This window comes from Leucoraja erinacea, chromosome 20 (genome assembly GCF_028641065.1).
Source record: "Leucoraja erinacea ecotype New England chromosome 20, Leri_hhj_1, whole genome shotgun sequence".
NCBI lineage: Eukaryota > Metazoa > Chordata > Chondrichthyes > Rajiformes > Rajidae > Leucoraja > Leucoraja erinaceus.
The window spans coordinates 26,258,002-26,283,965 of NC_073396.1; the positions used below are offsets into that span (position 1 = coordinate 26,258,002).

A 25,964-nucleotide genomic window follows, 5' to 3' on the forward strand; every position below is an offset into this window, starting at 1 on the left:
TTTCTTTCCATAGAATATTTAGTACAATTTAGAGTTCAGTTATCAATGAATGCATCAGGTAGCATTGTTCCAACTTATGTTAAATTGTTTAATATAAAAATTAACCCAATGAGTTTTGAAAGAAGGAATGTTATTGTCCAGTTTAATTCTGGTTTGGTATAAATACATTTGTCAACCAGTTTAATTTTACGGGATAATTTTGCATACATTTACATAATGTGCAATACAATTTCACTGTGTCGAATAATTTTGTAGTAAATTTAGGCACAAAATGCTGGAGTAATTCAGCAGGTGAGGCAACATCTATGGAGAGAAGGAATTGGCGAAGTTTTGGGTCTCGATCCGAAAGGCTGCCAATTCCTTCTCTCCATAGATGCTGCCTCACCCGCTGAGTTACTCCAACATTTTGTGTTTACCTTTGATTTTACCAGCATCTGCAGTTCTTTCTTAAAATGTTGTAGTAAACCTTTGATTATCCCAGCATATTTTTAACTGAGCTTAAACAAGTGCAGTGATTTATTTTTCCCTTCAAGGCCGCACCTGGAGTTTCATTTCCCCTGAAGTTGTCATTCAACTATAGATAGGCACAATATGCTGGAGTAACTCAACGGGACAGGCAGCATCTTTGGAGAGAAGAAACTGGTGACGTTTCGGGTCGAGACCCTTCTGACTGATGAAGAACGATCTCTACCCAAAATGTCACCCATTCATTCTCTCCAGAGATGCTGCCTGACCCGCTGAGTTGCTCCAGCATTTTGTGTCTATCTTTGGTTTAAACCAGCATCTGCAGTTCCTTCCTATACATTTTGTCATTCAACTGTAACAGTTTTAACTTAAATGTGTGGATGTACATTTTATTAAAAGAATTGATTCCTGTTTGTGAAAGCTCGTTGAAATTTAGTGATCTCAGTTTGGTTGCAAAACCAAATAACTGACACTAGGATGTAGCTTTGAAATTAAATTGACATTTTCATATCTTTCCATCTTTGAATTGTATTTCTACCAATAATCTTTGCAAAACTCTATTAATAAAATTATAATAATATAGCTAGAAAAAGATGCCCTGTTAAAGTGCATTCATGGTGAATCAAACATTCGGCTGCATAGTTGAAAATAGATTACCTTTAATGCTGTTCAAGCATCTCACCAATGGAAAGATCTCAACAGCCACTCTATCATGTCGTCTCAAGATCTGAAAACCGAATAGTACGCCATAGAAAACGAACCCTTGATCATGATGCCAAATTAAACTAACCCCTCCTTCTTGCACAGTCACATGATCCATATACATCCATTCCCTGCATGTTCATGTGACTGATTAAATTCCTCTTATTGTGTCTGCTTCCACCATCTTCCCTCTCCCACACCCAGCAGGGTGTTCCAGGAACCCAGAAATCTGCAAAATAATCTTGCCCTGCGCATGTTCATGAACGTTTCCACTCTGTCCTTGAACCTATGCTCTCTAGTGTTTGGCATTTCCACCTGTGGAAAGAGATTCTGACTGTCTACCTTATCTATGCCTCATAATTTTATATACTTCTATCAGAATTCCATTCAGCCTTCAATACTCAGAGGAACCAAGATTTTCAGCTTCCTCAAGCTAATACTCTATAATCCAGCATGACATCATGGTCAAGGTCTTATGCCCTATCTGCATATGTCACCACTCTTAGGGAATTGTATCCCAGGATTCCTCTGTTCATAATGCTTAGACGGGTCCTCTCACATGCAGTATACTCTTCCCTTTCATTTGACTGCCAGCCTTTTATGTGGCAATTTCTCAAATGTAACCCAGCAATTCAAATACAGTATCAGCTTTTATATCCTTGAACACTAGCAGATTTGCCAAATGTGATTCACCTGCTAGAAATAAAGCTCCTGTATTTTATTTGAAAAACAATTGAACAACGTGTAATCAGATTGTCACAATTTAAGCTGATGACCTATCAATAAATTCATCGTGCAAAACAAAATGTTTCTGGTCATATAAAGGAAAAGTAGTGCAGATGCTGGAAGTCTACAATATAACGTGCAGGTCAAGTGGCATTTCCAAAAGAACCAAGAGAAAACTGCACGTATAGAGAGGAAAGCTGTTGCAGAAGATTCTTTGGTCATGACTGGGCATAAATGAAATAGTGCCGGTGATCCCTTCTAAAAGGACACCAATGTATATATGTTGTAGGTCCACTATCATAAATAGCAGAGGGAGAAGGAAGATGAGAAGGGAGAGTAACTTTGTGATCATCACATTTGAGTATGTAGTGATTTTACCAATAGTTGTTTAGTTTAGAGATACAGTGCGGAAACAGGCCCTTCGGCACACCGCGTCCGCACCGACCAGCGATCCCCGTACATTAACACTATCCTACACACACTAGGGACAATTTACATTTATACCAAGCCAATTAAATTACAAACCTATATGTCTTTGGAGTGTGGGAGGAAACCGAAGATCTCTGAGAAAACCCATGAGGTCACGGGGAGAACGTACAAACTCTGTACAGGTAACACCTGTAGTTGGGATCGAACCGGGGTCTCCGGCACTGCAAACGCTGTAAGGCAGCAACTCTACCGCTGCGGCATCATGCAGCCCTGTTGTACCATGGGGAGGGGGATTCAAGCATGAAGTTGCAGGAAAGATTAGCGCAAGTTTGGTATGTGTAATTGGGGATGTGAGGGAGAATATGCAGCTCTTTATTTAATTCAGCAACACGTGTTGAGCTCACCACTCTACATTTGTTCCACATAAAATTTGTGATTTTTCTGTCCACTTGACATTCTGTGGTATTTTTAGTTCTATCTTTAATCTTTAAATCCATAAACACTTCTCTTTTAGCGACATTTGGTTGTTTTACCACTGCATATTAACCAGCTACCTGCTGTGATAAAATCCAAGTAACAATTTTTTAATTGATGATGATTGATCATAAAAGCTACTGTTTAACTCTGCTTTTCTCATTTTAACTTCACCAAAATAAGTATTAAAATGTATTAAATCACTTGTAATAATTAGTTGTTTGAACAGAATTTCACAGATCATATTTGCATTCCTCTGATGTGTCTCTTGATTTATGTAGCGCACGTATCGGATGCCAAAGGATATTCACGTTGAACCAGAAAAGTTTGCTGCAGCACTCATCAGTCGGCTGGAGAGTGTATTGCGAGAACGAGAAGCAGAGGAGAAATTGGAAGAACGGCTTAAACGTGTGAGAGCGGTATGTTTTGTAATATTAATGCACAGTTAAATGTTATATGGTCTGATGGGTTATGGCGTGCCTTCAGCTGCTATGAGGCATGATTTATCTTTAATCTGTCATATTGTCTATGTCTAATTTTGAGTACAGACCAGACTTCCCACCATTGACACTATGTGCACTTCACGGCCATGGGAAAAGCAGCCAAGGTAATCAAAGACATCCCATCCTAGTCGTTCCTGTCCAGCAGAATGTACAGAAGTTTGAAAGCATGCACCACAAGACTCCAGAAATGGCTTCTATCCTCTGGTATCAGGCTTAATCGTGGACATTGCACTTTGTCTCTGGAACTGGTGTGCGGCAATGCTGAGAACTATATTCTGCACTCTGTATCTTCCCCATTGCTCTAGAGTACTTGAGTTAACTTGATTGTATTTATGTACAGTATATCTGATCGGTTTGGTTAGCATGCAGAGCAACGCTTTGCACTGTACCTCAATACACATGACAATAATACACCTAAACCTAAAATGGTGACATGGCTAACAGGAATCCAGAGATGACTAAATATAACGCAAACAGTACTCTTTGTAGTATTGCACAGTTAATTAGAATGGTACAGTTTATTCAGAAAGTATTCAGACCCCTTCACTTTTTCCACATTTTGTTACGTTGCAGCCTTATTCTAAAATGGATCAAATTCTTTTTTTTAATCATCAATCTACACACTAAACCCCATAATAAAAGAGCGAAACAGGTGTTTAGAAATTTTTGCAAAGTAATTAAAAAGGAAATAACTAAAATATCACATTTATATAAGTATTCAGACCCTTTTCTCAGTACTTTGTTGAGGCACCTTTGGCAGCGATTACAGCCTCAAGTCTTCTTGGGTATGACGCTATAAGTTTGGCAACCTGTATTTGGGTAATTTCTCCCATTCTTCTCTGCAGATCCGCTCAAGCTCTGTCAGGTTGGATGGGGATCGTCGATGCACAGCCATTTTCAGGTCCCTCCAGAGATGTTCGATCGGGTTCAAGTCCGGGCTCTGGCAGGGCCACTCAAGGACATTCACAGACTTGTCACAAAGCCACTCCTGCGTTGTCTTGGCTGTGTGCTTAGGGTCGTTGTCCTGTTGGAAGGTGAACCTCCGTCCCAGTCTGAGGTCCAGAACGCTCTGGACAGGTTTTCATCAAGGATCTCTCTACTTTGCTCCGTTAATCTTTCCCTCGATCCTGACTAGACTGCCAGTTCCTGCCGCTGAAAAATATTCCCACACATGATGCTGCCACCACCATGCTTCACCATAGGTATGGTATTGGCCAGGTGATGAGCGGTGCCTGGTTTCCTCCAGACGTGATGCTTGGCATTCAGGCCATATAGTTCAATCTTGGTTTCATCAGACCAGAGAATCTTGGTTCTCATGATCTGAGAGTCCTTTAGGTGCCTTTTGGCAAACTCCAAGGGGGCTGACATGTGCCTTTTACTGAGAGGTGGCTTCTGTCTGGCCACTCTACCATAAAGGCCTGATTGGTGGAGTGCTGCAGACATAGTTGTCCTTCTGGATGGTTCTCCCATCTCCACAGAGGAACTCTGGAGCTCTGTCAGAGTGACCATCGGGTTCTTGGTCACCTCCCTGACTAAGGCCCTTCTCCCCCGATTGCTCAGTTTGGCTGGGCGGCCAGCTCTGTGAAGAGTCCTGGTGGTTCCAAAGTTCTTCCATTTAAGAATGACGGAGGCCACTGTGCTCTTCGGGACCTGCATTGCTGCAGAAATTATTTTATACCCTTTCCCAGATCTGTGTCTTGACACAATCCTGTCTCGGAGGTCTACGGACTATTCCTTCATCCTCATGGCCTCGATTTTGCTCTGACATGCACTGTCAAATGTGGGACCTTATGTAGACAGGTGTGTGTCTTTACAAATCATGTCCAATCAATTTAATTTATCACTTTGGACTCCAATCAAGTTGTAGAAATATCTCAAGGATAATCAATGGAAACAGGACGAACCTAAGCTCCATTTTAAGTGTCATTCCAAAGGGTCTGAATACTTATGTAAATGTGATATTTTAGTTATTTCTTTATTTACTTTGCAAAAATTTCTAAACAACTGTTTTCGCTTCTTCATTCTGGGGTGTGTGTAGATTGATGATTTAAAAAAAAGAATTTAATCCATTTTAAAATAAGGCTGTAACGTAACAAAATGTGGAAAAAGTGAAGGGGTATGAATACTTTCTGAATTAACTGTATATCCATTAGGCACATTCTCATTGCCTTTGAATATATGCTTATTTGTACATCTTTAGTTCAGTTATTTGGCAAATGTGGATTTATTAAATTATGTACTGAAACGTAGCCATAATTATGTTTACGTTATGAAATCGGAAGTGTATCTCATTTCAATGGTACTGTGGTGTGTAGGTCCTGAAATGAAAGCGAGGAGCCAGGTATTTTGGGAGGCACCTTTATTTATGTCCTTCCAGGTTGTAGGGAAGTCCACGAGACAAAGATGGCACCCAAACCCTTGCCTTTAAACCCACTGGGACTGAACCATTCCCGTGCCGAGGCGTTTGACAGTTAGGATGGCCCGACCCTTGAGAGCCGCCACAGTACAATTGATAATCCAATACAATCAGTACTTTGATGCGAGACTATAGTTTCAGGACTATTAGACATTATTCCTTTGATACTTCAATTCAAGTTTTTTCAGATGCTGCACAGTGCTATCATTTTCCAACATACCCAGTACATTGAAATGAATGTAATAAACATCACCTGTGCGCCAGTTCAAGAACCACTTGTATTTCCAAAGATTTGGGTAGCAGATCATCAGTTTTATTGTATTTTCTAGAACAAAGGCCATCTTTATATTTAGTATCGTGCCAAATTTTGTCTTAATCAGTGTTAATATTTATCTGGTAGTGATCAAAATCACATTCGGTAAAATATATGAAAGCAAGAAATGCAAAACATCTGTTTAAGATTCTTGATTGATGAAAGACTGACTTTAAGTGAGACAACGCCTGTGACAGCAAAATGAAAACATTTCCAGAGGATATTGTTTAAAAAAAAATTGGGATTAGGCCTAAAATAAAAGCCCTAGTAGACAAGAGGTAAAAAGATACAATGTAAAGTTGAAACAGAAACATGCATGAAAATAAAACCTTATGATCATGTTCACTGGGAGAGATGCAAAGAACACAAATGATAAAATTGGGATAGAATTAGCAAGAAAAAATTATCATGGATACATAGAAACATAGAAAATAGGTGCAGGAGTAGGCCATTCGGCCCTTCAAGCCTGCACCGCCATTCAATATGATCATGGCTGATCATCCAACTGAGTATCCTGTACCTGCCTTCTCTCCATACCCCCTGATCACTTTAGCCACAAGGACCACATCTAACTCCCTCTTAAATATAGCGAATGAACTGGCCTCAACTACCTTCTGTGGCAGAGAGTTCCAGAGATTCACCACTCTCTGTATGAAAAATGTTTTTCTCATCTCGGTCCTAAAGGATTTCCCCTTTATCCTTAAACTGTGACCCCCTGTCCTGGACTTCCCCAACACCTGGAACAATCTTCCTGCATCTAGCCTGTCCAACCCCTTAAGAATTTTGTAAGTTTCTATAAGATCCCCCCTCAATCTTCTAAATTCTAGTGAGCACAAGCCAAGTCTATCCAGCCTTTCTTCATATGAAAGTCCTGACTTCCCAGGAATCAGTCTGGTGAACCTTCTCTGTACTCCCTCTATGGCAAGAATGTCTTTCCTCAGATTTGGAGACCAAAACCGGACGCAATACTCCAGGTGTGGTCACACCAAGACCCTGTACAACTGCAATAGAACCTCCCTACTCTTATACTCAAAACCTTTTGCTATGAATGCTAACATGCCACTCGCTTTCCTCACGGCCTGCTGCACTTGCGTGCCTACTTTCAATGACTGGTGTACCATGACACCCAGGTCTCGTTGCATCTTCCCTTTTCCTAATCGGCCACCATTTAGATAATAGTCTACTTTCCTGTTTTGCCACCAAAGTGGATAACCTCACATTTATCCACATTATACTGCATCTGCCATGCATTTGCCCACTCACCCAGCCTATCCAAGTTACCTTGAAGCCTCCTAGCATCCTCCTCACAGCTAACACTGCCCCCCAGCTTCATGTCATCCGCAAACCTCAAGATGTTGCATTCAATTCCCTCATCCAAATCATTAATATATATTGTAAATAGCTGGGGTCCCAGTACTGAGCCTTGCGGTACCCCACTAGTCACTGCCTGCCATTGTGAAAAGGACCCGTTTACTCCTACTCTTTGCTTCCTGTCTGCCAGCCAGTTCTCTATCCACATCAATACTGAACCCCCAATACCGTGTGCTTTAAGTTTGTATACTAATCTCTTATGTGGGACCTTGTCGAAAGCCTTCTGAAAGTCCAGATATAACACATCCACTGGTTTTCCCTTATCCACTCTACTAGTTGCATCCTCGAAAAATTCTATAAGATTCGTCAGACATGATTTACCTTTCATAAATCCATGCTGACTTTGTCCAATGATTTCACCACTTTCCAAATGTGCTGCTATCCCATCTTTAATAACTGACTCTAGCAGTTCCCCCACTACCGATGTTAGACTAACTGGTCTGTAATTCCCCGTTTTCTCTCTCCCTCCCTTTTTAAAAAGTGGGGTTACATTTGATAAACTATCAAAATCCTTACCTTTACAATTAGAGAGAAGGCTAGGGGGAAAATTAGATTAGGTGCTTATGGATACATTAATGCTTATGGAATAAAAAGTTAGCTTCCTTTATGGATATCAATAAAAAAGTATACATTTACAATCTCACCTATACCTATTGGACCCACTCAGATTGCCCCTGTTGACCTGAATGGGCAGGTTCACGTATACTTGTCTTTTACCCTTGCAGGAAATTGTAGCCTTGCCTCTTGCTATCTCTAGACTTGCGTGCAAGTGAATGCTCCCAATCTACCTTTGCCAGGTCTTCCCTTGTGTTAATGAAATTGGCCGTGTCCCAATTTAAGTCCTTACAAATTCCTGGTCCACCTCTATCCTTTTTCATAATCACTTTAAAAGATACATAAATGTCTGTCTCCAAAATAACTCCCTACTGACACTCAAGACTTGACCAGTTACATTGCCCTCTCTAGGTCCAGCAATCTCCTCCTCTCATGGCACTGACAACATACTGTGTTAAAAAGCTCTCCTGGGAGCTTTCAAACTTTGACCCTCGATTGAGCCTTTAACGCAATGGCAATCCCAGTGAATATTTGAAAAATTGAAATTGCCCAGTGCAATAATCCTATTTTTATTGCATCTCTCTATCTACCTAAATATCCGTTGCTCCATCTCCTGCTGACTCTAGGTACACCCAGCAAAACAACTTATTTATTGTTTCAGCATGTTCACAAACATTGAAGCAGAAATACAAAGAATGTAGAAATAACCTGCAACGTTCAAATATTAACACCAAACATAACAATTTTTGTCCGCAAACCTGGAGTGTGAGAAAGGAGGGATATGCGAAGGAAGCAAAATGCTCTGATTTCATGTTCTATATTTTTCATTTACATTAAAACCAGTTGCAAAGCTTGCAAACCTCTTCCATAATCATTTGTGGTGTTCAGATCATTTGTGAAGGGGTAATATTGAAACAGATAATAACCTGTTATCAGAGCATGTAATAACATGTAATAATTGTCACATCTGATTAGAAAGTAGCTCTAAAACTATTAATTAGCAAATTAAAGTAAAAATAAGAAAATACCTAATTAGAAGGTGCAAGACTAGTCCAAAGTGTTTTCATAGTTTCAAAACCAATTCAGTAGTGCCACCTGCAGGTTGAATGCAGTAATTTAGTAAAGTTTATTGTCACAATCAATACACGAGTCGAATGAAAATACCAAAATTATACATACATGGAAGCTTTTTATTTTTTAGATTGCTTCAGTTTTTAACGTCAATGTTCAAATTTCAAATACAGCATCTTTGTGGCATTATATGCAAAAAAATACACACAATCAGGTAGCAATTAACAACTGGCATCTGCAACAATTGAGATTTATGCCACTAGTCTCTATTACACACAGCCTGCCATTACACTCAAGATTACATAAATCCCAGGTTACTAAAGTGCAGAAGGACATGCCAGGAGTGTGTCCACGTGTACCAAAAATGAGACGCTAACCTCGTCAAGCGGCAACACGCACCAACAAAACTAAATTATATCACAACCAATGAATTGGATCAGTCGGCAATCCTGTTGCACCCAGTCATGAAGAGTGGGCTTCAACTAAATGACTAATTAGTGGAGGAGCCATTAGAGCATCTCCAACCATTGTGGTGGCAAAAATTAGCATGAAACTTTAACATGCTAGAGACAGAGCTCTAGCATTCAGTGTTAAGTTCCAAGTCAGTAATCCCTCCCAGTTCCCTCCTGAGATTCCTGCCACCATGGGATCAGTTCAATTCACTCAAGCCTACTGCGAGTACCAGAAACTGCAAAAGCAATGGGTACTGGTGACATTCTCAGGCTGTCCCATATCCTCCTATTTTCATTTGCTTCATCAATGATCATCCATTTATATTAGGAAATGTTCAGTTCTACTTGCTGCAATTCAGTAGATGAAGCAATTAATTTGCATCGAGATTAATACGTGATACGGTGCATAACCTTTTTTCTACAATTGCCAGGCTGTGACCAACTCCAACAGGACAGGGACTAATTTGCGTATCCTTCACATGCAATGGCATAAACATTGATTCCCCACCTTCAACAACCTGAGGCTGAGTATTAACTAGAAATTCAGCTGGACTAGTCATTATATATGGCCTGTTCACCATATACAAATACTTTCAGTTTATTTTACTGAATGCAAGTCCAACAATATTCAAAGCACAGCTCCAAGTATAGCAGCACAGATGCACAGTGATCTTTGTGTGTACCATTCACAAAATGCATCACCTAGGCTACTCTGAAAGCACCTTCAAAATATGGCCCTTTACATTTTATTTTTTTTAAAACACGGAATGGAATACTGTCCCTGCAAACTTTCCCCCACCCAAAATCATGTCAAACTGCTGGATCTCCAGCATAATGGGGAGGAAAAAGGTAAAAAAAAAACCACAGCATCTCCTATGGTTTATTGGGGAAACGTAATGAAAAGAGAAGTGATTGGAAGAGCAGATCTGAGGATTGTGAAGGGAACAGTCCCTTTGGAACACAAAAGAGTGATTGGTGGTGGCTGCGATGTATAAGATTAAATGATTAAACTTGGATCACATAGATAAAAAACAATTTTATGGAATCGTGCTATTGGTAAATATTAAACTATTTTAATGAGGATCCTGTGCCGTTGATGTGAACATAATTGTTGAAGCAGTACTTAAGCACTAAGGAGTACAGCGATATTAGTTAAATTAATCCTGAGATTTTTTTTCTCTTTAGGAGGAAGAAGGAGAGGATGCAGATGCTTCATCAGGTCCCTCTGCTGTTAGCCACAAACTGCCACCTGCCCAAGCTATGCACCACTTCAATTCTCGTTACTCTGAGATGGGCTGCAGTGGATTGCAAATGCTTGATGCTCACGAGGAGAATCCAGAATCGATTCTTGATGAACATGTCCAGCGCGTAATGAAGACTCCTGGCTGCCAGTCTCCAGGACCTGGACGGCATTCTCCAAAGTCCCGCTCTCCAGACGGCTTATCCAGTGGAAAGGCGGCAGGATTAGCTGGGTCGTTGCAACCTTCAGGTCATAAACATGTGTCTAAGACAGGTGTGAAAGTTGAGACTCCCAATCTGTACCATCACAAACATGTTTACCACCATATTCATCATCATAATGGGATGAAACCAAAAGAACAAATTGAGGCAGAAGCCACACAAAGGGTCCAGAGTAACTTCTGGAATGCTGACTCTCACCACTATGCAACAAAATCACGGAATTGTGCAGAAAGTACGAACATGGTACCTAATCCAGCTGAGTCGTCGAATTATGGGTAAGTAATCATGTCCAATCCTGTAGCATTTTGTGCCACGTTACATGGTCATTTTATGCTCAATGGTCAATGTCATCGCATATAGTTCTGAAGCCAGTTTTAAAATATTTTCTTGAATTTGCTGTTCTTTATTTGATAATGAAAGTAATGTGTGGTGCAGTTGGCATCAATACATGAAAGAGGGAAACATTAGAAATGTAACTAAAGAGTTTCCTCCGATGCATCTGAAGTGGATGTGCATATACAATGAGTTTAAGCTTCAGGATTATACTCTGGTCCTTTTGGGTGGCACAGCTGGTAGAGCTGCTGCTTCACAGGTCAGAGACCCAGGTTCGATCCTGATCTTGGGTGCTGTCTGTATGGAGTTTGTACATTCTTCCAGTGACCATGTGGGTTTTCTCCAGGTGCTCAGTTTCCTTCCACATCTCAAAGATATGTAGATTTCTCTCTGCAAATTGCTCCCAGTGTGTCGGGAGTTGATGAGAAAGTGAGATAACAGAAGTAGTGTGGAAGGGGGGGTTAATGGTCAGCATGGATGCAGTGGGCCGAAGGACCTGTTTCCATGCTGTACCTCTAGACTTCTAACCTAACTTATCCTGGGTCATCCATCCTATAGATGAGGTCCAAAATTGCTTGCATGGCACAGGAGAGAGCAATTTTGAAAGTGGAATGCAAAGTTAGAAAATGGTCATCAAAGAGATGTTTGTTTTCAAATTGTACAAGAGTTCAGAGTATGTGAAATTTAAAATTTGCTTGACATAATCTTGCAATTTATTCCATGAATACATCACTCATGGACTCTCAGAGATTACCTGATTTCTGTTAGATTTTAACCTACTCTATGAATGGTCTGCCAACACTCCTCTGTCCTTGCAGCAGTACAGTCTTGAAAGTTATCCTCTCTTTTGTAACTAGATAAGCCTCTAGATACCTTTTGATTACTTCAAGTACATAGAATCATTACTTGCTTCTCCTTGTTTCTTGCACCTGAAACCTGCTTTGTAGAATCACCCATTGAGCCTATTGGGCTTTTGGAGCACATTTAGAAACATAGAAACATAGAAAATAGGTGCAGGAGTAGGCCATTCGGCCCTTCGAGCCTGCACCGCCATTCAATATGATCATGGCTGATCATCCAACTCAGTATCCTGTACCTGCCTTCTCTCCATACCCCCTGATTCCTTTAGCCGCAAGGGCCACATCTAACTCCCTCTTAAATATAGCCAATGAACTGGCCTCAACTGCCTTCTGCGGGAGAGAATTCCAGAGATTCACCACTCTCTGTGTGAAAAAAGTTTTCCTCATCTCGGTCCTAAAAGATTTCCCCCTTATCCTTAAACTGTGACCCCTTGTTCTGGACTTCCCCAACATCGGAAACAATCTTCCTGAATCTAGCCTGTCCAACCCCTTAAGAATTTTGTAAGTTTCTATAAGATCCCCCCTCAATCTTCTAAATTCTAGCGAGTACAAACCGAGTCTATCCAGTCTTTCTTCATATGAAAGTCCTGACATCCCATATTTACATTGTTGCAGAAGGTCTATAGGGGAGGTGAAGGGCTACCATATCTATATTTTATTCCATTGCAAAATTGCTTCATATCATGGTTCCAACAAGGTTCTTTCTAGTTGTTAATATTAAACTACGATCAATTTCCCTCCTGGGATAAATAAAGTTCTATCGTATCGTAACATGTTGGTGAACCTGCCTTTTCAATTCTGCAATTTGTCATTTACAACAGGATTTCCACCAACTAACTCTCTGCCCACTGCGCTGTGTACATCAAATCTTAATGGTCACCTTGAATATTGTCCTTTTGTTCCTCTGTACTTACTCTGCTCTCTATCATAACATCATACAACACGGATCGTATTATTTGGTCCACAAATCGCCACATTCCCATCAACACCGCCACCCATTCTACCACTTAAACACTATTGATAATTTACAATTAACCAGTTAAACTGCCAACTTGCATGGATTTTGGTTGTGGAAGAAGATTAAGAAAACCCGCTGGGGGAAGTGTAAATGCCACATGTGCAATCATTGAGGGCAGGATTGGACCCATGCTGTCACTTGGCTCCAGCAACAGTTCCAATAGTCACATCCCCATAATTTTTGTATCTTTGGGTAACCTCGATTACCTTGCACTGTCAATCTTAAGCAGTATGTTTTGTACATTTTTGTTTTAGGCATCACAGCCCTGATTAATTTCTGAATCCTATCTCCAATCACTGTCCATTCTTTCTCACCTAGTGTGCACTGGAAAAAAAAAATTCCGACGATTACACCGCCTACCCCTATCTCATAAAACTTTCTTGGGCCCAACTTTGTGCCGTCTAAATAGCTTTGTGTTCATCTCTTCAAGCAGTTATTTTCCTGGTACAATATTCCATGGTTTGGAATATTGCCTGATTTAGAATCATTTCTTCTTGTTGCCATTTGTCTCAAAGTAAAGTCCTGCACAAGCTGAATGTTACCAATCCTTCTGAAAATAAATTTGAATTCATGTTTTATAAAGCCAATTGAAATTCCTTAAATTTAGTCAGATTGTTTGATTTCTAACTTTTCTCTTTCTGATAAAAAAAGTCTGACCTGAAATGTTAAAATTGTTTTTTACTCCACATATTCTACTTGATCTGTTGAGCATATCCAGTGTTTTGTATTTCTGTAACTTTATTCAGGTTGTGTGTGATGCTACCACAAATGTTATAATTAGTCTAACAATTATCACAATCGGTGTCTTTCCCGTCTAAAACTATTTTGCTCACAGATCCATAGTTTAGTTGTTTTTTAAAAACATTCCTCAGTTAATTAGACCCAATATAGTTTTTCAAGTTGACTGGTTGGATTGGCAACAATTCCAATTGCAGTTGACTGAAGCAGGACCAAAGGATTAGTAACATTCAGCTCTTGCAGGACTATGGTTCGAGACGATAGCAACTTTCAAATCTCCTGCTGCTCTTTAGCTCCATCATCCACTGCTCTGGGTATGTAGTCAACTTTGTGATTAGTTCCTGATTTAGCCTTCTAGTTCAAGATTACCTGACTATTTGGTCATCTGCATCGTGTTTTCAATGCTTTCTTGGTGTTTAGGCTTAGGCTGCTATCTTCCAATGTGAACAGCTTATCCTATGGCAAGATTTATCAAATCTGCTATTGGTCTAATGTGGTCATGATCTTGTGCATGATTAAATCTCTTCAGTCCTGTTTCCTTCAAGTGAAATAACCCTGCTTTCTATTTTAAATGAATAACTGAAATCCTCCATCTTCAGAACAATTCTAGTAGATGTTTTAAGGTCCTTGAGATAAAACAGATTCTTACCTCAATACAAGTCAGATAGACTGATTGGATACAATGTTTACATGTTCAATGTTACCTGCTTACTTTATGCACCCCATTTATTGAACGGTCTCATCATGCCCTGTAAGATTGAAGGGTTTATGCACTTGTTACACAATACTCTTTACAAATGGGATTTGGTCTGTTATCTTTGCTTATTCTTTGTGCCAAAATGTAACTACCAAGTCTAGAATCCCCAGGAGATGATACTCTTAGCAGGTAAGATAAGGTGAAAAGGGAAATTTTATGTCAAGCCTGGTTGACGAGGCAGTGCTCTGGTGTGATGAAGCCTCACCTAAAAAGCTCATACAGTTGTGGTCTCCCTGCCTAAGTAAAAATAAAGTAATATTGGAGGTCGTCCAAACGAAATTCACCAGGCTAATTCTAAGAATGAGGAGGTTGTCCTATCAGGAGAGACTAAATAATTTGGGCCTGTATTCCTTGGAGTTTACAATAATTTTGGCTATCGTATTCAAGCAGACAAAATCCAAAGTGGGCTTGACAGGATACATTTTTAAAAAGCATTCAAAGTGCTGAAATAACCGAATGGGTTAAGCAGCAATCCTGGAGAACATGGAGAGGTGATGTTCAGGCCAGGACCCTTCTTCACACAGGATAAATGTTAGGTTATTTTCACTCTTGGGAGAGCCTTGAACAAGGAACAAGATAACGTGGGAGAATTGAGGTACACAGAAATTTCCTCTTGCAGAGGGTGATAGATCTCTGGAATTCTCTGCCATGGTTTGGTAGTGAAAGCTACAATAATAGAACTATTCAAAATTGAATTGGATAAATATTTGATTAATTTTAAGACTAGAAGGGCATAGAGGAATGACAGAAGAGGAATTGAGGCCTGCATACATCAAGATTGTATTACATGGTGGGGCAGGCTGAAGAGCCAAATGGCCACTCCTGCTATGTTGTGTTTTTGTGATGAGTCAAGAGCAATCAACATGCATTTGGAAAGAATGCATTCTACCTAAAACGTTTGAGGAGATAAGAAATGTCAATGAATATTTACATGGATTTTAGCAAGATTTTTGACAGCATCTCATGTGGTATGCTGATCACGAAAGTAAAGGAATATAGATCCAAGGGAGAATGGCAAATGTGATTAGAATTGACTAAGTATCAGTAAGCAAAGGGTAACTGTCAACAAGTGTGTATTCTTTGCAATTGGAAGAATATTTCAAGTGGATTCAAGAGGTTTTACTTGATCCTTTGCTGTTTGTATTATTGTTTTATTGATTAAAACTTCAAAATGGGGGGGTATAACAATTTTTCAGATACAAAAATTATGTATGTGTTTGACAATGGGAAAGATTTATGAGCATGTCACTGGGTTGGTCATTTAGGTGAAGAAGGGCAAATGGTTTGTATTTAATTAAATATAATGAGATGAAGTGCTTGAAGAAGTGCCACACGTGTGGAGGCACCAGAGGACTTGATCCACAAATCTTGAAAGACGGCAAGACATGTCCTTAAGGTGTTTAAAAAGCAATTTGACGAGACTTAAAATGTACAGGCAGGGGGATTATGGTTTATCACCATTACCTCTTTAGTTTTCAGTCATATTAAATCCATTTTGGAATCTAGTAGATGACATGCACTGTATTGCCTTCATTATTTTTGTTATGTTAGCTCTTTGAAAAGGTTAATCAGGTTACTCTTAAGGGCCTGTCCCACCAGCATGCGATTGCATGCGTTTAGCGCGACCAAACGTGGTTGCTTGAGGCGTGCGGCCGCGCGGGGCCAGTCCCACTTCAAAGCGTGGAGGCGTATGGAGTTGTGCGGGGCTGGTCCCGACATCGTACGGGGCTGGTCCCGACATCGTGCGGGGCTGGTCCCGATATCGCGTGGGGCTCCAAAATCATGCACTGTCCGAAAATTCTGCGTGCCAACGGCCTGTCGGCCCGCAGGCGCATTGAGGGCGTACGCCGCATCTCGACGGGCGCACGCAGCGTCTTGATATCGTACGCAGCGTCTTGACGCGTACGCCTAGCGAGTGGCGTTGCGCGATGATGTCACTGCGTGCCGTTGCGTGATGACGTCACCGCCCGGTGCCATGCGACGTCCTAATTCAGTCGGCCCGCCTCCTGCCCAGCTGATTGATGAGTATGATGTCGGGACCAGCCCCGCACAACTCCATACGCCTCCGCGGTTCGAAGTGGGACCGGCCCCGCACGGCCGTACGCCTCAAGCGACCACGTTTGGTCGCACTAGACGCATGCAATCGCATGCTGGTGGGACAGGCCCTTTATGATTTGGTTTCAACAGATTTTTACTGGCTCTACATTCATTCAAACTTCCTTGACCTGTTAATGTTTTCCCTGGTAATTAGTTCTGAAAGCTTCACCACAATAAATGTTTATTGACATGTCTTTATAAACAAGGGAAGCAATCCTGTCTGAATTTGTGGACCCTTAAGAAACAATATAATTATGCTAACACAAGGAACTGTAGATACTGGTTTACAAAAAAAGACAAAGTGCTGAAGTCAGCAGGTCAGGTAGTATCTCTGGAAGAAATGGATAAGCAAGGTTTTAGAGCTGGATCCTTCTTCAGACAAATTGTTGGGGGGGGGGGGGGGAAGATGGTTTGTGGAGAAAGCTGTAAGAGGTTGGGGCGGAATAAGGTCTGGTAAGTGATGTGGATGCAGTTATGTAAGAAATTGAGAGAAGAGAAATGGTGCGGCCAGAGGATTTAAATGGAAAGGGACATGGGTATAGTGAGCGGGACAGTGGGAGAAAGGCATACACGTTCAGGTGGGGCACAGAGAAGGGGGTGGGGGGGGGGGGGGGGGGGGGGTGATGGGTGGCTGGTACCATAAATAGGTGAATTCAATGTTATTCAAGCTACCCAAGAGGATTATGAGGAACTGATCCTACAGTTTGTGAGGGGCCTCACTCTCACAATGGAGGAGGCCCAGGGCAGAAAAGTAGGTATGGGACGGAGTTAAATGGTTAGTAACTTGAGGATCCAGGAAGGCCTAGCAGACCTAGCGCATGTATTTGGTGAAGCGGTCGTCTAGTCTTTGCTTGGTCTTGCTATTATAAAGCAAACCATGGCAGGAACACCAAATGCAGTAGATGAGGTTAGAGGAGATGTATGTGAACTTGTGTCACCTGAAAGGGTCGGTGGGATCCCTGGATTGACATGAGGGAGCAGGTTAGGGACTCCTTCTGCAACTCCTTGGTTCACTCATCCTTTCCCACACAAACCACCCTTTCCCCATTATCCAGGTACTTTCCCCTGCAAGCACAGAAGATATTAACCTGTCCCTACACCACATCCCTCTGGCTTTCCAGGTGGTGACAGATGATTGGAGAACTGTCAATATTATAAAAGGGGCAAGTAATTATGTGTGTTTAACTGTGGCAGGCAAGTTATTATGACAATTCTGAGGGCCTGACTTAAATTTTCATATGAAACAGCACTGATTAATCAAGAACAGTAAGTGTAGATTTGAGGGATCCGATATCTGACTGATGATTGAATTAAACCAACATGTGATGTACCCAACCAAGACTCCAGCAAGGCTTTTGCCACATACACATGGTAGATGGTCAAAAAATGAAAATCCCAGGGAAGCGGCAAATTGGCTCAACAACAGTAAATAAAATGTAGTGGTTGATCGGTGAAGGCTTTGGCTATTGACTAGATTTTTTATTCTTGGAGTGGAGAAGTCTCAGGGGAATACCCGACTGAGGTATACAAATTTGTAAATTGGGTAGAGAGTACAAAACTTCTCTTCGTTAACTAAGCTGCCATTAAGCAAAGAGCATAGATTTACGGTTAGGATGGAAAGGAGATTTGAGAGAGAACGTCGTCCACGATTGTTGGAATCAGGCACGCATTACCTGGATGATGGTGCGGATACTCACCACATATAAATATATGATCTTTTGAATTGCGATGACATAACAGGCTGTATGTAGTCCAATGCTGGAAAATGTGTATGGATGGGTACTTCATGATCAACATGGGCACGGGCAAAGTAACTTGTTTGAATGCTGTATGACTTGCTAAATTACTAAATTGCTTGAATACTGTTGTGCAGGAGTAAAGTCAACACACTGTCGAAACGAAATACCAAGAAGACTGAGCCAGGAAAAGCAGATGCTGGGAACTATGAAACCCCTGCCCCTCCCGAGGACATGGAGCGGAATCAGAAGATACTACAATGGATAATTGAAGGAGAGAAGGAAATTCACAGGCACAAGAAGGCTCCACATAAGTAAGAAAACATGATTTTCTGACCATGATATAAATTGCTGTTAATGAATTGTATATATAAAATTATAGTGACTGTTTCCTAATATTAGAGTCATTGAGACATCGAGTGATACAGTGTGGAAACAGGCCCTTAGGTCCAACTCGCCCACACTGGCCAACAATGTCCCAGCTACCCTAGTCCCACCTTCCTGCGCTTGGTCCATAACCCTCCAAACCTGTCCTATCCATGTTCCTGTCCAACTTTTTCTTAAACGATGGGATAGTCCCAGCCTCAACTACCTCTTCTGGCAGTTTGTTCCATACACCCACCACCCTACGTGTGAAAAAGTTACCCCTCGGAAAATCTTTTCCCCTTCACCTTGGACCTATGTCCTCTGGTCCTCAATTCCCCTACTCTGGGTAAAAGACTACCCGATCTATTCACCCTCATGATTTTGTATACCTCTAAGATCTCCCCTCATGCTCCTACGCTCCATGGAATAGATACCCAACCTACTTAACCTCTCCCGATACCTTACACCCTCTAGTCCTGGCAACATCCTCGTAAATCTTTTCTGAACCCTTTCTAGCTTGACAATATCTTTCCTATAACATGGTGTTGCCATGTTGTATGCCATGTCATAACTTTACAAGTGATTTTAAAAAAAACTTTTACTTTGATCCTTTGTCAAATTTTCCATGGGAATAAGAATCCAAAGCCAATGAAAGCATGTACCGAAGGGATTCTCTCTTTCTTGTAACAAACGTTTAATATGCTGTAATCTAATTCCAACCATTATGGTCAATTAACTGGCTTCTTGGTCAACACACATACAATGCCCTCCCAAAATGTTTGGGACAAAGACCCATCATTTATTTATTTGCCTCTGTACTCCACAATTTGAGATTTGTAATAGAAAAAAATCACGTGGTTAAAGTGCACATTGTCAGATTTTATTAAAGGGTGTTTTTGGTTTCACCATGTAAAAGTTACAGCAGTGTTTATACATAGTATCCCCCCATTTCAGGGCACCATAATGTTTGGGACACATGGCTTCACAGGTGTTTAATTGCTGAGGTATGTTTAAATGCCTCCCTAATGCGGGTATACGAGAGCTCTCAGCACCCAGTCTTTCCTCCAGTCTTTTCATCACCCTTGGAATCTTTTAATGCTGTTTATCAACATGAGGACCAAATTTGTGCCAATGAAAGTTAAAGAAGCCATTATGAGACTGAGAAACAAGAATAAAACTGTTAGAGACATCAGCCAACCTTTAGGCTTACCAAAATCAACTGTTTGGAACATCATTAAGAAGAAAGAATGGACTGGTGAGCTTACTAATCGCAAAGGAACTGGCAGGCCAAGGAAGACCTCCACAGTTGATGACAGAAAAATTCTCACTATAATAAAGAAAAATCCCCAAATACCTGTCCGACAGATTAGAAACACTCTTCAGGAGTCAGGTGTGGATTTGTCAATGACCACTGAAGACTTCATGAACAGAAATACAGATGCTACACTGCACGATGCAAACCACTGGTTAGCTGCAAAAATAGGATGGCCAGGTTACAGTTTGCCAAGAAGTACTTAAAAGAGCAACCACAGTTCAGGAAAAATGTCTTGTGGACAGATGAGACTAAGATTAACATATCAGAGTGATGACAAGAGCAAAGTATGGAGGAGAGAAGGAACTGCCAAAGATCAAAAGCATACCCCCTCATCTGTGAAACACGGTGGTGGAGGTGTTATGGCCTGGGCATGTATAGCTGAAGGTACTGGCTCACTTATCTTCGACGATGATACAACTGCTGATGGTAGTAGCATAATGAATTGTGAAGTGTATAGACCATGCTATCTGCTCAAGAAGTTCAAAACAAATGCCTCAAAACTCATTGGCCGGCAGTTCATTCTACAGCAAGACAATGATCCCAAACATACTGCTAAAGCAACAAAGGAGTTTTTCAAAGCTAAAAAATTGTCGTCTTGAGTGGCCAAGTCAATCACCCGATCTGAACCCAATTGAGCATGCTTTTATATGCTGAAGAGAAAACTAAAGGGGACTAGCCCCCAAAACAAGTATAAGCTAAAGATGGCAGTGGCAGTGCATCACCAGAGAGGACAGCCAATAACAGGTGATGTCCATGAATCGCAGACTTCAAGCAGTCATTGCACGCAAAGGATATGCAACAAAATACTAAATATGACTACTTTAATTTACATTACATTGCTGAGGCCCAAACATTATGGTGCCCTGAAATGGGGGGACTAGGTATAAACACTGCTGTAATTTCTACATGGTGAAACCAAAATGTATAAAAATTGCCTTTATTAAAATCTGACAATGTGCACTTTAACCACATGTGGTTTTTTTCTATTACAAATCTCCAATTGTGGAGTACAGAGGCAAATAAATAAATGATGTGCCTTTGTCCCAAACATTATGGAGGGCATTGTAATATGTTTGTGAAGCAGATATTTAATATTTATATGCATAGAAACCCCACACACAAATTAAAATAGAAGATAGACACAAACTGCTGGAGTAACTCAGCGGGTCGGGCAACATCTCTGTAGAAAAGGAATAAATGACATTTTGGGTCAGAACCCTTTCTTCAGACCTGAAGAAAGTCTGAAGCTGTCTCAAGGGATCTGACAGGAAACATCTATGCCATTTCTCCAGAGATGCTGCCTGACCTGCTGAGTTACTCCACCACTTTGTGTCTAGCATTGGTATAAACCTGTATCTACAGTTGCTTCCTACACAACATTAAAATGGATTTTGGACGTGTCCTCAACCTAAACCTTTTTGAATTTTTCTGAAAAGCTGCTGTACACCTCGATTGTAAAGCAATTTTAATTAATCTAAGCTTTACAATCTACTTTGATTGTTATTTTACTATTTTGTTACTTATAAAGTTACATCTTTTATACTTACGCTGTTTATGAGTAGGATTTTTGCAAACCTGCACTAATTACTCATTACATTTGCCTTGTTTTGCAGTTTGACTGGGGCCAAGAAACAACCTAGTCATGATACTTCTAGACCAAGTTCAATTGAGAGGCCAGGAACTGTTCATCCATGGGTCAGTGCTCAGTTGCGAAATCCTGTCCAACCGTCGCATCCATTCATTCAGGATCCAACCATGCCACCCAACCCTGCACCTAACCCTCTGACTCAACTGGAAGAGGCACGCAGACGGCTTGAGGAGGAGGAGAAGAAGAGTGGCAAACTGCAGTCCAAGCAGAGGTAACAGAAATTAATATTTCATACTTGATTTGAAAAAATAATTCATACGTTGTTTAATTCGTGCTTTAAGTGGTGGATCAGTAAGTGTAATTGGAGGTTCTACAGATGGATTTTACATTATTATCCATTTAAAACATATTGCACGTAAAATATAAGATGTGCATTTAATCTGATTAGTTGCTTAGATCATACGTGCATACTGAAAGATACATCATGACAGCTTGCAGCAGGATCATACAATTTTAGAATATAAAAATTGTTGATTTCCTCTTCATTTTGTGAATTTTTTATTTGTCATTGGAACAACCCATGTTGAATTGTGAATTTCAGATATTGTTTCCTTTGTAATAGCCTAACCTCTGCTTAGAAGCTTGCAAAGTACTTTAACCTCTGCTTTGTAATCTTGCCAATTGAATTTTGTTTCTTGAAACTATAACATAACGTAGGATTTTGGTGACAGGTCTGAGCTTTTAACATTCTATCTTTCACTTTGTGTTAATATGATGGAGGAGGAACATTCAGTAAGGGATTTAGAAAACACTGCACGCTCCTTAGTCTTAACTTCATTACCAAAATTTCCCTTATTTTTAATTTGGAAGCATTATACCCAGATTTTATTAATATTTAATTTATTTTTCTCACAAATTAGACATTTTAAAGTGTGATAAATAGGCATGTTATATTTAGCCTCAATATGCAAATAACTCAAAAGCACTTTGGTTCTCTTGGTCTCCTAATTCTTAATGTTAATGGCATTTGGTTAAATTGAGACTGGTTATCTTTCAAACTACTTGAACTTTCAAATTATCATTAATCTGGAAAACATTGCTACGTATTGATGTGTGTTGCCCACCTGATCTTCTGGAGAAGATTTGTCCAAGGTCAGACCTGAAAAAAACTGACAAATGTGTTAAATTAACATTGTAAAAATGTAATTTGATCTTTATTTAGTGAATGATCATAGACAGCAGTGCAAATAATCAGCTGTTGTCAGTATTTTGTACCATTGAATCATTTCTACCTTAACTTTAATTTATTGTAAAGGATTAGACCAATAGTTTTAATAAATAGTTTGGCAAAATCATCCACTGATCTTCATTAAAATAGTTTTATTCTTTTGTCTCCCTCAAGCCTGGGTAAAATGTCAATCATTATATTCAAGCAAATATTGACATTGATGTCAATCAATTGTATTCTTGATATTCATTCAACAGAGATGCCTTGAACCCCCAACCATTCCCTTTATGGCATAATTAAAACTGACATTTTGTCATTTGGCGAAACAGCATCTTAAATCTATTGATTCACCAAAGTACTAAAATATACTGAGCTTTATTTTTAAATATAGGAAAATAACTGCTGCTTCAAAGTTATTTTAATTCAAATGGTGCTTTGTTTAGATTTAAAATCTTGCGTTTTGTCTAATTTGTATATTTTAAGCAGACAAAAGATTGAGATCGATCATTGCAGATTTAGAAAAAGTAATTGAAATTTCAGTCTAACAATTTGACTTTTTAATCCAATAATCCTCAGTCAAATTTACAAATTTACATTTGAGCCAGGATCTTGGCTGATCATCCCCAATCAGTACCCCATTCCTGCCTTCTACCAATATCCCCTGACTCCACTATCTTTAAGAGCCCTATCTAGCTCTCTCTTGAAAGTATCCAGAGAATCGGCCTCCATCGCCCTCTGAGGCAGAGAATTCCACATTCACAACTCTGTGAGAAAAAAGTGTTTCCTCGTCTCCGTTCTAAATGGCTTACTCCTTATTCTTAAACTGTGGCCCCTGGTTCTGGACTCCCCCAACATCAGGAACATGTTTCCTGCCTCTAGCGTGTCCAAACCCTTAGCAATCTTATATGTTTCAATAAGATCTCCTCTCATCCTTTTAAACTCCAGAGTGTACAAGCCCAGCCACTCCATTCTCTCAGCATATGACAGTCCTGCCATCCCAGGAATTAACCTTGTAAACCTACGCTGCACTCCCTCAATAGCAAGAATGTCCTTCTTCAAATTAGGGGACCAAAACTGCACACAATACTCCAGGTGTGGTCTCACTAAGGCCCTATACAACTGCAGAAAGACCTCTTTGCTCCTATACTCGACTCCTCTTGTTATAAAGGCCAACATGCCCTTCGCTTTCTTCACTGCCTGCTGTACCTGGATGCTTACTTTCATAGACTGATGAACAAGGACCCCCCCAGATCCCGTTGTACTTCCCCTTTTCCCAACTTGATGCCATTTAGATAGTAATCTGCCTTCCTGTTTTTTATTCCAAAGTGGATAACCTCACATTTATCCACAATAAACTTCATCTGCCATGCATCTGCCCACTCCCCCAACCTGTCCAAGTCACCCTACATTCTCATAGCATCCTCCTCACAGTTCACACTGCCACCCAGCTTTGTGTCATCTGCAAATTTGCTAATGTTACTTTGAATCCCTTCATCCAAATCAATTGATGTATATTGTAAATGGCTGCGATCCCAGCACCGAGCCTTGCAGAACCCCACTAGTCACTGCCTGCCATTCTGAAATGGACCCGTTAATCCCTACTCTTCGTTTCCTGTCTGCCAACCAATTTTCTATCCATGTCAGCACTCTATCCCTAATACCATGTGCCCTAATTTTGCCCACTAATCTCCTATGTGGGGCCCGTATCAAATTACGTCATTAAATGTTGTGTCTACCTTATTTGAATTTAGAATAGATCTGTAAAAATGCAGTATTTTAAGTATGACTAGAATTATTAATTCACAGAAATCAACATGGATGCTTCCATGCAAAAATTAACAATCCATCACATAGTGGGTTGCCCATGTTCTCATAGACTCTGTTCCTCATTTAAGAGCATGAGAAAAATGTTGGGACCTGTTAGTAGTTCAAAGTTTTCAGAGGTCTTTTATTGTCACCTGTATCAATTGAGGTACCATGATATTCAAATTACCATACTGCCATACTAAAAAAAAGCAATAAGACACACAACTACATAAGAGTTAACATAAACATCCACCAGGGTGGATTCCCCACATTCCTCACTGTGATGGAAGGCAGTAAAGTCCAATCTTCTTCCCTCTTTATTCTCCTGCGGTCGGGGCGATCGAACCCCTCGCGTCGAGGCGGTCGAAGCCCCCGCATCGGAACAGTCGAAGCTCCCGAAATCGGTTAACCAGGGACCGCGAGCTCCACAATGTTAAAGTCCGCAGACTCCTGCTGTTGGAGCTCCCATAGTCAATCCCTGACGGGATTCCAAATCGATCTCCAGCAAGAGGCCGGCAACTCCTCGATGTCAGGCTGCAGTGTGGACAGAGATATGATACAAAAAAAAATCGCATCTCTGTCAGCGTAAGAGATTTAAAAAGTTTCCCCCATATAAAACAACCTAAAGAAGTCTAAAACATACATTTAACACATACTATTAAAACAACAAAGAAGTGACAGACAGACCATGGGCAAGGCAGCCATTGCTGGCGACACCTGATGGTTGATATGTGCATCATGGGGAAAGATATCCACCTATCTATCTATCTTTTGTACATAGGGGGGAGCTTTCATTTTTTTTAAAAATGCGATTATCATTGTGGGAGTGTGGGATAGGGGGGAGGTTTCATTTTTTTTTAAATCGCGATTTTCATTTTGGAGGTTGGGATAGGGGGGAGGTTTAATTTTTAAACAAAAACATTACGATTTTTACTGGGGGGGTGGGATGGGGGGAGGTGAGGAGTGGGGGAGCAGGGGGATACAGGGAGAGGAGGGGAGGGGGTAGAGAGGAAGGAAAAGTGGGGGAAGGGAGGTGGTAGAGTGGGGGAGGGGGAGGAGAGATAGACAATAGACAGTAGGTGCAGGATTAGGCCATTCGGGAGGTCGGGAGGAAGAACCACCATTCAGGTGATAAGGGTGAGGTCCAGGAGTGGGGGAGCTGCCTTCTCTCCAGGGGGCTATCC

At 40.7% G+C, this 25,964-nt stretch overlaps 1 protein-coding gene across 2 annotated transcripts in view; it reads left to right on the plus strand.

Moving 5' to 3' along the window:
* axin1 (axin 1) overlaps positions 1–25,964 on the plus strand; it is a 126,311-nt gene that overhangs the window by 92,904 nt on the left and 7,443 nt on the right. For both annotated transcript variants that reach the window (XM_055651703.1, XM_055651704.1), the window contains exons 5-8: positions 3,078–3,215; positions 10,663–11,213; positions 18,615–18,791; positions 21,772–22,017. In XM_055651703.1, the coding sequence (XP_055507678.1) occupies positions 3,078–3,215; positions 10,663–11,213; positions 18,615–18,791; positions 21,772–22,017 (1,112 nt within the window). The remainder of the gene's footprint in view (positions 1–3,077; positions 3,216–10,662; positions 11,214–18,614; positions 18,792–21,771; positions 22,018–25,964) is intronic.